This window comes from Physeter macrocephalus, chromosome 7, assembly GCF_002837175.3.
Source record: "Physeter macrocephalus isolate SW-GA chromosome 7, ASM283717v5, whole genome shotgun sequence".
In the NCBI taxonomy this organism is placed as follows: Eukaryota; Metazoa; Chordata; class Mammalia; order Artiodactyla; family Physeteridae; genus Physeter; species Physeter macrocephalus.
The window spans coordinates 27963463-27977972 of NC_041220.1; the positions used below are offsets into that span (position 1 = coordinate 27963463).

A 14510-nucleotide genomic window follows, 5' to 3' on the forward strand; every position below is an offset into this window, starting at 1 on the left:
TTTTTTTTGTGGTACGTGGGCCTCTCACTGTTGTGGCCTCTCCCATCGCGGAGCACAGGCTCCGGACGCGCAGGCCCAGCGGCCATGGCCCACGGGCCCAGCCGCTCCGCGGCACGCGGGATCCTCCCAGACCGGGGCGCGAACCCGGTTCCCCTGCATCGGCAGGCGGACGCGCAACCACTGCGCCACCAGGGAAGCCCACAAGTATTTCCTTTTTTTGATTGGGGGATGGGGTGGGGACTGAGGATTTCCTTTTACTCTAGGAAAAACACACTTTGCAGAGGCCTATAAACACGCTTTTTATAAACCCACGCGAGCTTTCCTGCTGTTGTTCATTGCGTCTGCCGACCTCTCCTGACCTATCCCTAACTCGGACTCTCATTTTCTATCCTACATTGTCATTCCCTCCACTCTGATATCCTGATCACAAAGACGACATGTTGAACAACAGATTTGAGAGAAAAGACTGAATCAGGCCCCTAGGTAAGATGAGTGTCATAAGCCAGAGGGGGCGGAAATGTTGATGATGTCTACTTGGGGTTGTAAGAACATCAAAGTAGTAAGAAAGAGATACACAAAGAGGCTTCCGCTAATTCCCACCTTCAGGAAGTATATCCTACCGTCTGAACCCTAAAGAGCCTGATTTTACACGATTGTGTGGGAGAGGAGAGAAAAACTGAGATGTCCTCCATTGACCTGAGATTTCCTGGCACATCATAGGAAGGCCATCAAAGGGCATTTACCGACGAGAGGAACACTGCTGGCTTCCCCCAGACAACCTGCTTTGCCTAATGTGATCAGCAGTAGGCTTCGTATTTTTTCTGACGCCCTCCCAGCCCCTACCCTAATCACCCAATCGACATGGCAAATGGATCACAGACTACACTACATTGAACCATGCATATTCGTATTTCATATAAATGTATTTTATTTGGGAGCTATGCTTCCTGAGCTTTAATTAATATCAAAATATACATGCATCGTGCACAAATTAGGGTGTCCTTGGATTGACTGGGAAAAAAGAATTCAAATACTCATACTGAAGAGAAGCTAACAGCAAGGTATGTGGTCAAATAGCTACACTACTGTTAACTATTTGACCTTTTAAACTGATCGCTGCAGGAAAGGAAGACAGAAGCCAATGATAAGAGTAACCAGAATACAAAGATCGAGTTTAAAAATTGGCCAGTAATTTCCCCTGGTAATATTTGCATTTTTATTTGTTTAAAAAATTCGTATTTTAGTAGGATGCCCTCCACACATATACGATGTCATCAACTACTTTAGAGAAAGGAAGAAGTCAGGATGGACTCTATTTTTTGTATGCCAAAATATTTTCAAGGAACTGACAGCTGTAAATTTCACTCAAATTTCGAGCCTAAGGAGATACGACCACTTCCTCAGAATGAACCACACATTCTCGAGGCAACAGAATTGAAGTGTTCATAATTTTACCTAATTTACAACTGTCCGATGAACAACCTCCCCCAGATACACCACTAGTTAGTACCTCTGCAAACAAAACTAAATTCCACCAAATGCTACTAGACCTGGTGGGATGGATAGCTGCTAATTTGCTCCCTTGGAGAAAACATTTTCTCTTTATAAGCAATACTATTATTGGACTAAAAAGCAATACTAAATGTGTGTAAAAGGCCTGTCATGCAGTAAGTGGAGGCTATCTGCCGTAGCTATGGTAAGAATAGTAGTGACAATAAACTCTTCCCTCCAAAGCAGAACACTTACCACCACAGCAGATGTAAATTTTTTTTAAATTTATTTATTTATTTTTGGCTGTGCTGGGTCTTCGTTGCTGCGCGCGGGCTTTCTCTAGTTGCGGCGAGCGGGGGCTACTCTTTGTTGCGGTGCGCAGGCTTCTCAATACGGTGGCTTCTCTTGTTGCAGAGCATGGGCTCTAGGGCTCACGGGCTTCAGTAGTTGTGGCGCAAGGGCTCAGTAGTTGTGGCTCGCGGGCTCTAGAGCGCAGGCTCAGTGGTTGTGGCGCACGGGCTTAGTTGCTCCGCGGCATGTGGGACCTTCCCAGACCAGGGCTCGAACCCGTGTCCCCTGCATTGGCAGGCGGATTCTTAACCACTGCGCCACCAGAGAAGCCCCCAAGCAGATGTAAATTTAAACAATTGACATCACATAAGAAATATGTAGCTCAGGGCTTGGCCCAACATGGCAGATTATTCCTGGAGCCAAGAGGAAATAAAATTCAGCAGCAATCTGCTGTTCAGGTAGGTCCAGTTCAGCCTGTGCAGAACTCTGATGGCCAAATTCAGCTCAGCAGGGGAAACAGAAAGATGGAAAAGATGGAAGGAGAAAAGAAGAAGAGAGTGGAGGCAGGAACTGGCTAGGGCAGAGCTGGAAGTCCTTCCCTCGTGTCTCTAGCATCCAAAACAATGCCGGGGACCAAGTACAATTCAGTCATTGTGTGTTGGACCATAATGAACTTAAGTGGAAAGGGCTGGGTCAAGAGAGTATCAAAAAATGAAACATGGGCTGGAAATGGAAGAAAAAGGTCCAGGAAGCTGCCAGTAAGTCCCAGCGGAAGTATGTTAACCCAAGAGCGCATGCTTTTCACAGAGTATGCCAATACACATCTTGAAAGAATGAGTGTATAAAAACCATGATGATCACATACTTATAGAGATGTTCACATACTCATAGCTCACTTATTTTCAAAACGAATTTTGCAGCAACTAATGTTAAAAATGCATGCGGTGTGACTACCTCATTAATAAAGTACAATGATATATGTCATCTATTTACAATGGACAGGATCTGTCCAAGGCAGAGAGACAATCTTGCAGAAGGTTTGATAGGGAATTTTAAGAGGCAACATATTTAATTCAAAAACAGAAAAAGTTTTATTTTGAGTTCATAGACAAATAAAGAAAGTAAAAGCAAGGAATTTTAAAGCGGGGAACAATCTTGGAGGATAAATTCCGACCAGTTGAGGAAACTGACCTGAGATTTATGCTTATTATGGCCCCTCTGCTCGTCAGTGGAAGGGTGGGGTGCCAGCCAATCTCTTCATGTCTGGTTGGTGCTCTGCCCTATTGTCTATACATAAAAACTTCACTGGGTTAAAAAAAAAAAAAAATCATGGAGGGTTTTAACTAAATCCCTGTAACTCATGGTAGGTAATTTTTTAAACAAATGTAATTGTTTTGTAGGCTTTGAAATCAAACTTTGCCTTGTTATATCCTAAGTGGCCAGATAATCTGCAAGTGGGTTGTTTCTGCAAACAGACCTTTCCATACACATCGAAGGAGTTTAAGACGCCAGGTGGCCCTGGGTGTGTTTAATCCCTGCACCTTCCGTCCCCACTCGAGGCCTGCTAACCTACTAGCGCGTACCTCCCTAGGATGAGCCATCCTCCTCCTTCCTAGCAATATGCATGGATTTAACATCTTTCCATGGAATTTCTTGGGCATGTCTCTCAACTCCTATTTCAGGGAAACCAAACCTATGTTGGCAATGGATGTCACTGGGTCTTTCTGCTGTTACTGACATCAAGATAATCGATGCATATTGTAACAGCTGGTAAGCATTCAGTAAAACTAAGAGAGAAGTCTGATATCTAGAAGCAGTCTAAGTTTAAATCACTGGGGAAATATAATTGAGATTGGTGACAGATAGCTCTGAATCTTGATTAAAAAGTGAATTTTCTAAGGAAGTCCCTCTATGCCATCATCCCCAGATTACGGCTCTAATAACGATGGACCTAAGGGGAGTATCAGAAGAGGTGACCTGACTTTCTGGACTTTCTCTGCTTTTGCAATAATGTTAATAACATCTCATAAACTGGAATAAAAACAGCAGCCAGAAAACCGTATCTATTGTCCCAGGAAATATTCTTAGCTCTCAGCTATATAAGGCCAGCTTGCTTCTAAGCATATTTAAATTTTACTCAGGAAGATAAGATGCTTTGGAGACACTCTCTCGGAAACTCACCTAGTGATTTCTTTTAACCAGGAGCCTGGCATCCTGGGAATCTTGTTGGCCTTCTACAAGAAACTTTGTCTTTAAAAGAAAAACCATTTATTTTGTTCTGAGCTGCAGCAGAACAGTGGCTTCAAAGAGAATTGAGTCAATGTGTGACATTTATCTTTAGAGCAAATGGACATGATCTTCTCTCTATCGTGTCCCCTTTCAGAGGAGCAGTGTCACATGTGCCGGGGTGCAGGGTCACATGAAAGAAACCTCCTCCTCCAGTGTCACCTCTCCTTGCAGGGGGAAAGGCTATCGAGTGGTGGACTCTTTAAGGAATTAAATACACCATGACCTGGCAACAACCGAATCCTGTTCAGAAAAGACGAGTAAGGGCAGGCCTAAAAGACACTTTTTTTTTTTTCACGGTTTGGACTTCCCTTGACCTAAAGAAGGTCAAAGAAATGCTAGTGTCTAAATGACTCAAGACAGGACTGGCTTTTCTAGCACATCTCCCTTTGTAACTCCAGAATCAACTTTATATGCCCTTTTTGCAACATTTTGAGAAACAGCTTTAAAATGTAAAGCCCCACTTGAAATCGGAATGGTGTGTAACTTATTTCTGTGGATTTTTTTTGGTTATTATTTGTTTATTTAAGTAGTAGGCAACAGAAACCCTTTCCCTGTTGTGAGAAGTCAGTCCACCTACCTATTTTTAATTAAACTAAGATTTCTTTCTAAAGTAAAGGAAAAAAATAATCACGAGAACTGTTTAGAAGTGTGGGTGACAGCTCTCACTGCATTCCCATAATGCTTTTTAGGTAAAGTCAAGTCACATCCAAATCCAGCCCCCAGGTGGCCCTGAAACCAACAGTACCGTGTGGTGAAAGGGAGAGGAGGAGGCAGACAGAGAAGACCCACCTTCCCTTCCACTCCTCAGATTCAAAAACCAGTGATTCAAGTGACACCAGCCGAATTATCTCTCCATGGTACAAAGTAAATAACAAAATCAGATAGTCTATCAACTTCTTAACCCATAATCCAGTTAGGATGCTGGGAAGCAATGACATTCACTTTAAGTGAAAAGTGCACAGAGGCACCCCCTCTCCTATTTCCAATCCACGTGTGTGTGTGTGTGTGTGTATATATATATATATATATATATATATACACACACACACACACACACATACATATACACACACACAATGGAATATTACTCAGCCATTAAAAAGAATGAAATAATGCCATTGGCAGCAACATGGATGGACCTAGAGATTATCATACTCGGTGAAGTAAGTCAGACAGAAAGACAAATATCATATGATATCACTTATATGTAGAATCTAACTTATTTACAAAACAAATAGACTCACAGACATAGAAAACAAACCTATGGTTACCAAAGGAGAAAGGAAGGGAGGGATTAATTAGGAGTAAAGGATTTATAGATGCACATCACTATATATAAAACAGATAAACGACAAGGATGTACTGTATAGCACAGGGAACTATATTCAACATCTTGTAATAACCTATAATGGAAAAGAATCTGAAGCTGTACACCTGAAACTAACACAATATTGTAAATCAACTATGGTTTAATAAATAAAAGTTTTAAAGAAACAGAACTTGAATTTAGGATGCACCCACACGGACACACACGGGATCATTTCAAGAGCCCTCGTGTTTCTCTTTGCAGCGATCTTTTCTCTCGCGTGTTTTACAAAATGAATGTTTTGTTTTGTTTTGTTTTTTAATACAATCACTCAGTCAATGGAGCTGCTTTGCCAAGTCTTGGACTGTGAAAAGAGGCATGTGGAAAACAGGGGACACAGGTTCCTGTCCATCAGCAAATGGGGTGGCAGAGCCCCATTCTGAGAAGTTCTTTTCCCTCCTCTTTCAGTTGGAACATGTTCATTGATTCAAATATTAAGTGTTTCAGCAACAGAATAAATTCAGTAAAGAAAAAATCAATTTCATATAGATCTCCATATTCAGTTCTGCTGAGAAGGCTGTGGAGGTACGGGCATGGATTAAGCGCATTTAAATCAAAAAGGGAGCACATCTCATCCCTGGAGTGTAGATCTTACAACGCAACAGGCAAACAGTCTATCACCCACCCTGGAAGCTCGTGACCTCTCTCTCCTCCTCTTCACGTGCATCTAGTCACTTGAGTGAAAAGATCACCCTTCATAACTATTGGTGGTTACACCCAAGACACTTGGAAATGACAAAGCCATCAGAGTCTGCCGTCAGGAGACAGTTTTATCAGTTCCCTCTTTCCAAGCCTTTAGCCAACTGAAGCTTATTACTAAGTTTGTGTAAGCTTTTCCTAGTAACTAATGTCCAGGTGAATTTACAGGAGAAACATCATTAATACAGTTATTTAATAACCAGACGGAGAATACTTATAAAGTGACATTTTACAAGAGAGCCATACCTCTCTTTCTGCCGCTACCCCTATGTGAGATTTCTATAAACCAGGAGTGATTTATCCCCTTTTGCAAAATTACCCCACTCCCCCTACTTGTCTCCTGTTTCCTAATTTTAGGCATTTTTCTCTTTATTTCCCCAGATGGCGAGTGAGAAGTGAAGAGTAGGGAAACTCAGAATTGATCAACATTCCGGGATTTTATTGACACTTCAGAAACCCTGGACTGAGCAGTCTGGATCACTTAAAGAGTCATAAAAGTTCCACATAGCCATATTCCTAGTTCTGTTCTGCTGTTTACACAAGTTTTCAGGTAATTATAATGAGTGCATATAGCTCACTCAGCAATTTAAATGGAAATTTGTCATAAATGCATCAAATTGATGTTAGCTGTGATTGTTCAGTCAATTATTTGCCATTCTAAGCCCCTGTCATCAACATGGCTGCAAATAATCAAAAGTTGGCTAGACGCACACAATGGCAGCGTTTCTACTGATGAGGACACACATGGCCCACTTCCTGTTCCAGTCTGGCAGGATATCCTCAAGAGACATCCAAAACTCCATATATCCATCTCTGGGACCCTGTATTTACCATGGGCATAATTTAGAAACAAAGCAGTACAAGAAATGATGTTTCCACCGTGAGGACTCAAGTGACTAAGTTTCTCCCTCAGATGAATAACTGTGAATGTCAAGGCTCTATAAAACGGCCACTTCTCCTTTGGAAAGACCGTCTCCACAAGAAAAACCCATGATTCACATTTTCCACATGCACATTCCTTCAGAATCTGATTGGACTGGAATAAAATAAAGCATTTGCAGGAAATGCTTTGATTACATCTGAATGACAATACTCTTTAGAGTTCTTGTGTGACAAGAAATTATGGAAGAACAAGATAAGTAAAGGCTTACGTTCCACCAAAAAATTAATATAAATGCTAACATGAAAGTATACAGTGTGGTAAATTCGGGCAGAATAGCTACTGATGGTACAAAAGTCCATTTGTCATGGAGGCAGTAGGACGGTAAGCTCTCTCTTGTCAACTGTTTCAAAAAGCAGTGAGTTTTTCTTCTCCCCTCTGTTCAGGGATGCCGTGCACCCCATGACAAAGGTGCTTTGATCTTCCCCTATTAAATGTATCTTGTGTGGACCTAGCCTGAACTTGGTAAGAAAAAAAAAAAAATCATTTCTATGCAACGGAAGAGTACTGTATGTCTCTAAGATTATTCATTACCTTTCAAAACTAAAGCTATTGGTGAAGTTTTTTGTGTCACACATACATGAAAGAACCCCCTAGGCTGCTTACTTAAAGTATTTTGTCATGCTCCTGCTTTTTTATTCCTGCCTCAGATCAGATGGGGAACCCAAGCGAAGAAGGCAATGAATTAGACGTTGCAACTGACAGGTTAAAAAAAAAAAAAAAGACTTACAAGATGATGGAAATGAAAGCATCCATACCTGAGTTGGAGGGTTTAGACACTCTTCCCTTAGGAACTGGGAGTAACAATAATTCCAAGGATTGTGGCGGAGGTGGCGGCGGGGTCACTTTGTCTTGTTTCTTCTCTGAAGGCGGTGGCGGGAGAGGGTCCTCAGGCACCAGTGATGATTTCTCAGCCAGAAGGGTCCCAGCAGCCCTTGCTGCGACCTCTTTCAGAAGGGCCGCCGAGGAGGTCATGGAAGCCAGGGAAAGGAAAGAGCTGGCCGGGGGCGGGTGTTCCTGGCCAGGAGTCAAGCTTCTCTCGCTGACTTTCTTGGATAAAGCTGCCAGGGTGGAGCTGGCAGACTGGGAGCTGAAAGGGGAGGAAAAGGACTCAAATCGCATGGTCTCCTCCGTCCTGGTCAGCGATTTGTCCTGCAGAACAGCATTGGCTGCAGCTTTCAGTTTGAGGATGGCTGAATCCGGGGACAGGCCGCAGGTGGTGGTTGAGTTTGGCAACCACTTACCTTGATTCCATATGAAACGGTTACTTGGAGTGTATTGGTCATTCTGTTCCTGCTTCTCAGCCAACTTCCTGGCCAGCACGCTGAGCTGCTGGGCATGGTGGGACGGTGGGGAAAAGGAGAGATTCGAGCCGACGTTGACAGGGGACTCCACCCTGCCGTTGGCCGTGGCCGTGGCATCGAGTTTGAGGGACCCGGCCTCCAGCAGCCGCCTCAAGTTGCTGCTCAAGGGCTTGGTGGAGCCCGCGGGATCATCATCACACAGAGAAGACACGCCGGGGGAGAGGTGATCTGGACACTGCAGTGGGTCTCGCAGGACCTCACCGTCAAGTGCCACCAGCTCCAACGTGTGACTGCTGGGGGTTCCGCTTCCCAAGGAGGTGTCGGGGGAAGTGGACTGCTCCTGGATCCGGTCCTCCAGGGACAGCTTATAGTTCTCCTGGACTTCTCCATAGGATGCTTCCGACGGCGTCTCTGAAGAGTTCCCATACCAGTGTTCTCCTTCACTGAGTTCTCCCTCCGCCTCGTCCTGCCTACTAATATCTGGGGGAATTAAGAAGATCAGGTTTACTCCCAAAGCGAGCAACAAGCAAGCCTGAAGACACTCAAATGGAGTCGTGGACATACTTCCTCTGCCCTTTTCCACCCAAGAACCACACGAAAGACAGACACAACTTTAGAGCACGTCAGGCGCTGGGTCAGACCGTCTCAGCCTGAGCCTGAAAGGGTGCTGAACAGGCCAAGGTAAAAACACACCCACCTTCGACATGTGTTCACCGTTCTCATAATTATTCCAGATACAGTGAAATGGAAAAGGAGGAAAGAGAAAAATGGACCTGGTAAAGAAGAAACCGCTACTTGCAATGATGGGGGAAATGGGAAGAAGCTTGTACCCTGGTGAAAAATCCCGGCATGACATCTTTAGGATTGCGTGGGAATGAAAGAGGCAAATTGGCAGAAGGGGAAACACAGTGCGATGAGACCCGAGGCAGTGGGGGGCCGCTTCTCCACTTTCTAACTCCACAACCTCAGACGAGTCACTTAGCTGGCTTGATACAGTAAAATGCAATTAGCTTTAAGTTGATCAAATCATGTAAATAAAAACCTGCCTATTAGCTATTATACCAACTTCACATAGTTGCTCTGAAGCCACCATCATGATAAACATGTGACCATGTTCTGAAAACAGTCAAGTACTATATAAAAATGAGATCTCATTAGCAAACACTATTCACATTCCTGATTTCTTAAAAGGGACAATCTCTGCCTGATTTCTTAAAGGGACAACACATGCTGCTTGTTTGAGATTCCACCCCCACCCCGACTCGCCTGCCCCCTCAACATGGGCAGTGATTAGTAATTTGTTCCCTCACTCCACCCAGAGTCCCCTTTCGTTATTTTTCTATCCATTCGTTTACCTGTCCACCCTTACCGCTCTCACTGGCCCCCGGCACCGGTCAGTTGGGACTCTTTGCCGTTCCAGGAGCACTAGTGGGCTCCGCCACTTTTCTACCTTTGCTCAAAATATTCCTTTGATCTGGAATGTCTTTCCCCAGAAAACCGGACGGTGCAACTCTGCCCATCCTTCAACAGCCAGCTCAAAGGATTCTTTCTCATGATTCTGCCTAGAACTCTCAGTCAGAATTAATCTCTCTTTCTCATTCATTCACTCACTCATTCAACAAATAATGAGGGAGTGCCTGCTGCATGTCAGGCGTTGTTCTAGATTGTTCTAGACTGAACAACGTTGACCGAAACAAAGATCCTGCCTCCTTGGAGCCTACATTCCAGTGGAGAAAGACAGATGTTAAACAAAATGAATAAATGAGTATATCCTACAGTAAGCCAGAGGGTGACAAGGGTTATGGGAAAAGATACAGAGCCGGACAAGGAGGATTGGAGGTAAGGGGTAGGAGGTGAGTTGTCATGTTAAATAAGGTAGTTGGGGTGAGGCTTCACTGAGGCGGTGACATTTGAGCAAAGACTTGAAAGACGCCAGCAGCTGGTCAGGCAGCCATCTCTGGGAGAGGGGCCCAGGCAGAGGGGGTCACTGTAAACGCCCTGATGTGGGAACTTGCCTGGCATGTGCATGGACCAGCAAGGAAGCCAGTGTGGGGAGAGTGGAGTGAGTGAGTGAGTGCCAGAGCAGTAAGAAAGAGAGAGAGAGAGAGAGAGAGAGAATGTGTAAGTTATAAAGGAGGGAGGCCATGCCTATCAGTAGGACATTGTAAACTACTGAAAGGTCTTTTGCATCTGGTGCAACTGGGAACCACTGGAGGGGGAGGGGCAGGGCAGTGACATGCTGTGACTCAGGTTTTCAAAGGTTTGTTTTGGCTGCATGTGGAACAGAGAGCACAGGTACAACGTGGGAACAGGGAGGCTTGCTCAAGGTGATTGCAGGTGGGGAGAAGTAGCCGGATTCTGTGCATATTTTGAATGCAGACCCAACATTCCCATTTTTTTAAATATTGGTGTTGTATTACTCTAAATGAACTGTCTGCTACGGACTTATCTTCTAAAAAAATTAAGTGGTGGTGTTCCTTGAAGGCAGGGATTTTCTTATTATGTACAGATCGCACATATGCCTAGCACAATGCCTGGTCCCTAGCAGAGTTCCGTAAAGGTTTAGGGATCCAGCCAAAATGCCCCACTGTGCCACGTTTTGCTGTATAACATGCTGTTTCCTTTCCCAATAGAAATAGCTGCAAGTAGTAATGCACGAACTACAAGCTAATACACTGATCTTCCCCTGCTCTTTAGAGGAGAAATGTCACAAATGACAAATTCTCTTTCACTAAGTTAAAGTTCTGCAACTCCTTCCTGAGATTCCTTATTAAGTTATCAAGAAAATATAAACTATCAAATGGAATTTGCTGGAAAAAAGCAGACAAAATTGAGTTTTCTCTGTTAAGAACAGTCCAGCTCCTTGTGATTTGCCACATTTCCTTCTTCCCATTTGATTTCAACATTTTTCATCTTTCCTGACATCAGCGGAGCCCAGAACTACCCATCTCCCCAACGGCTCCTCGTAGGGATGCTTTTACCAAACACCAAGCAGTCAACATCCATTTCAACAATAGGGCTAAGTTTACGTTCCTTTGGCAAAGCCCCTGTCTTGATTTCAGATTAAATACCTCATCCTTCAGAAAAATCACATGGGGACGATCTTATAAATAGTAAGAGAAGTAAAAGATTTAAAAATCACTCCAGTAAGAACGGTTGAAGATCTTGTTCAAGGATCTCTCCTTTGATCTTTATTAACACTCACTAAATGAACTAACAGAGGAAAATGTTATGTTTCAAAAGGAAATACTTGTAGATTATGTTTTTGTCAAACTAGAGTAGCTCGAGAGAGTCAAGATTGGTCTAGAACCTTGTAGTATGAGGCAATTAACAAGGTACATAAAATCAGGGTTTTGAGAACCACAAAGAATTACAACCACATCTGTGTCCAGTCTTGTCATTTTACTGAGACTATTAAATTCTGTAAAGGTTACCTGGTTGCATCAAAGGCACACAGCTAACCTACTGCTAACACTGGAACCCAAAACCCAAATCTCTCAACACCCGGCCCAAGGCTCCTTTTCAAAGCCCCTGCCAGATGCCCTCTGAATAGCAACTTCTAGAAAGCTCTGAGCAGCTGTCCTCCCACCCCCAGCCAGCTATCCTTCCACCCTCTGGAAACAGAAATCAGCAAGAGAATTCTCAGTGATAAGGACAGTATTCACTCTTTAAGATAAACCATTAAGAGGTAAATATCCATTGTTCCTATACTCTGATCTCACCATTCCCTCTCTGTCTCTTCTCTGTTGCTGTCATCAAAAATTGATTTCAGACGCCTGAAGAATTCAACACACCTATTGGCAAAGCCCCAAAGGCAAAGTTTAATTTCCTGCCCCCTCCAGACCCTAAGTGAGCAAGAATATTCCCCCTCCAAATGTGCTGGAGCCGGTGAGAGGGTCAAAAACGAAAGAATTCAGGCTCTAATCCCATCAAGCAGTGATAAGGAGATCCAAACGTTCAAGAGTGTTAAAAAAAAAAAAAAAAAAAAAAAGAGAGACAGAACAACGGGCTTCCCTGGTGGCGCAGTGGTTGAGAATCTGCCTGCTAATGCAGGGGACACGGGTTCGAGCCCTGGTCCGGGAAAATCCCACATGCCGCGGAGCAACTAGGCCCGTGAGCCACAACTACTGAGCCTGCGCGTCTGGAGCCTGTGCTCCGCAACAAGAGAGGCCGCGATAGTGAGAGGCCGGCGCACCGCGATGAAGAGTGGTCCGCACTTGCCACAACTAGAGAAAGCCCTCGCACAGAAACGAAGACCCAACACAGCAAAAATAAATAAATTAATTAATAAACTCCTACCCCCAACATCTAAAAAACAAGGACCTACTGTATAGCGCAGGGAACTCTGCTCAATGTTATGTGGCAGCCTGGATGGGAGGGGAGTTTGGGGGAGAATGGATACATGTATATGTATGCCTGAGTCGCTTTGCTGTGCACCTGAAACTATCACAGCATTGTTAATCAGCTTTACTCCAACATAAAATAAAAAGTTAAAAAAAAAAAAAAAGAGTGATACAAACAGTTGATACCCACTTTTAAAGCAACTTGCTCAACCTCACCAAAACACAGCCCAGAACAAGCAAACAATCAAACAAAGCATTTCTTAAACAGACCAATTTATGTCCTTTAAAACCCCGGGATATTTCTTAACCATCCATTTCTCCCTGCTTTGCAGACACGCTCACTGAGATACATACACTCTCTTGTGCACTGCAAGGAAACTCGGCTACCTAAAGAATATTTTTAAACTCGTAATATTCTATTAATCACTTTTCCAAAAATGCTGCTCCTGAAATCGAGGTTATTCAAGTAATAAACCAGCAAATAATTGTAAGGCATGACCTAGAAGGAGCCAGACCAGAAACCTGAGGAGAAACATCTCTGAAATTATTCTGTCATCACCTGAGGTCAAGCAAAAGGTGGGAGATGCACGCAGAGAAATGAATGCAAGAGAAGTTGGGACCTGCAGAGGTTTAGGGAAAAAAACTGACAGGCTTCGACAAATAGGCTTTCAGTTCATAAAACGGCGGGCAACAAGGATTTTCTCCCACAAATGTTAATTTTGTTTCCCTTCTGCTGGGCTGTTGTTTTCATTTTCACATTCAGTTTCATTCTCCCTGGTCCAGTTGCGGGAGCTCCGCTTCAGCGGGGTCTGCAGCGCCCCCCCCGGCCCCGCGCCTTTCACACAGCATGATGAGAAAAGGTTCTCTCACTGGGATGCTCGAATAGCATTCCTGCAATCTAGGGGATTAATCTGCCCGACATCACGAACTTCAGAACAAGTGAGGCTTGACTTTTGACGCTCTTTCCCAACCTGAGGCTCCCCCACGCACACACCCCATCCGCCAGCCGGGGCTGCGAGGCTGTTCTGTTTCCTGGTCTGTCACCAGCAGGGAACAGTGGCACGTAATCACAGGGCAGCGCACAGGCCACTCTCCTGCAGACGCTCCCCGCGCATCCAGCCTCCACCGTGGATCTCACAGCTCTCCTGACCGAGGCTCCTGGGGAAGCCTCCGAACTGCCCGTGTAAATAACTCCCTCCTAGATCCATTATTTTTAACCTCCAACAGGAAGCTATTTCCATTGCTAATTTTATGACAACCTACGTCTCTGACAGCCAGGTTCACACTCATTCCTGTCAATTTTACACAACAGTCTGTCTTGGTGTTTTCCCCTTTAAATCAGAAACTCGAAGAATTAAGAATAGAAACGGTGCAATTACAGAATGAGAATATGCTGAATACATTTTGTTTCCATGTGGCAAATACTTCTCCTTTGGGGAAAACAAAACCAAATTTCACTACCTAACACATTTATTTACAATTCAGTCCTCAAGCAGAGAAACTGGGTAACTTGAGAGCCACAACTCTCGCTGCATTTTTTTCAACTCACTTCCCTTTCAGTTTTTGGGGTTTTTTTTTAACATCTTTATTGGAGTATAATTGCTTTACAATGGTGTGTTAGTTTCTGCTTTATAACAAAGTGAATCAGTTATACATATACATATGTCCCCATATCTCCTCCCTCTTGCGTCTCCCTCCCTCCCACCCTCCCTATCCCACCCCTCTAGGTGGTCACAAAGCACCGAGCTGATCTCCCTGTGCTATGCAGCTGCTTCCCACTAGCTATC

General features: G+C 44.1%; 1 protein-coding gene across 1 annotated transcript in view; it reads right to left on the reverse strand.

Annotated features, from left to right (window-relative positions):
* Positions 1-9103, reverse strand: part of ZNF827 (zinc finger protein 827) — a 146358-nt gene extending 137255 nt beyond the window's left edge. Inside the window, 2 exon segments of the mRNA XM_007127411.4 lie at positions 7835-8957; positions 8960-9103. Of these exon segments, the coding sequence (XP_007127473.3) occupies positions 7835-8957; positions 8960-9103 (1267 nt within the window).
* Between the last annotated feature and the right edge of the window lie 5407 nt (positions 9104-14510).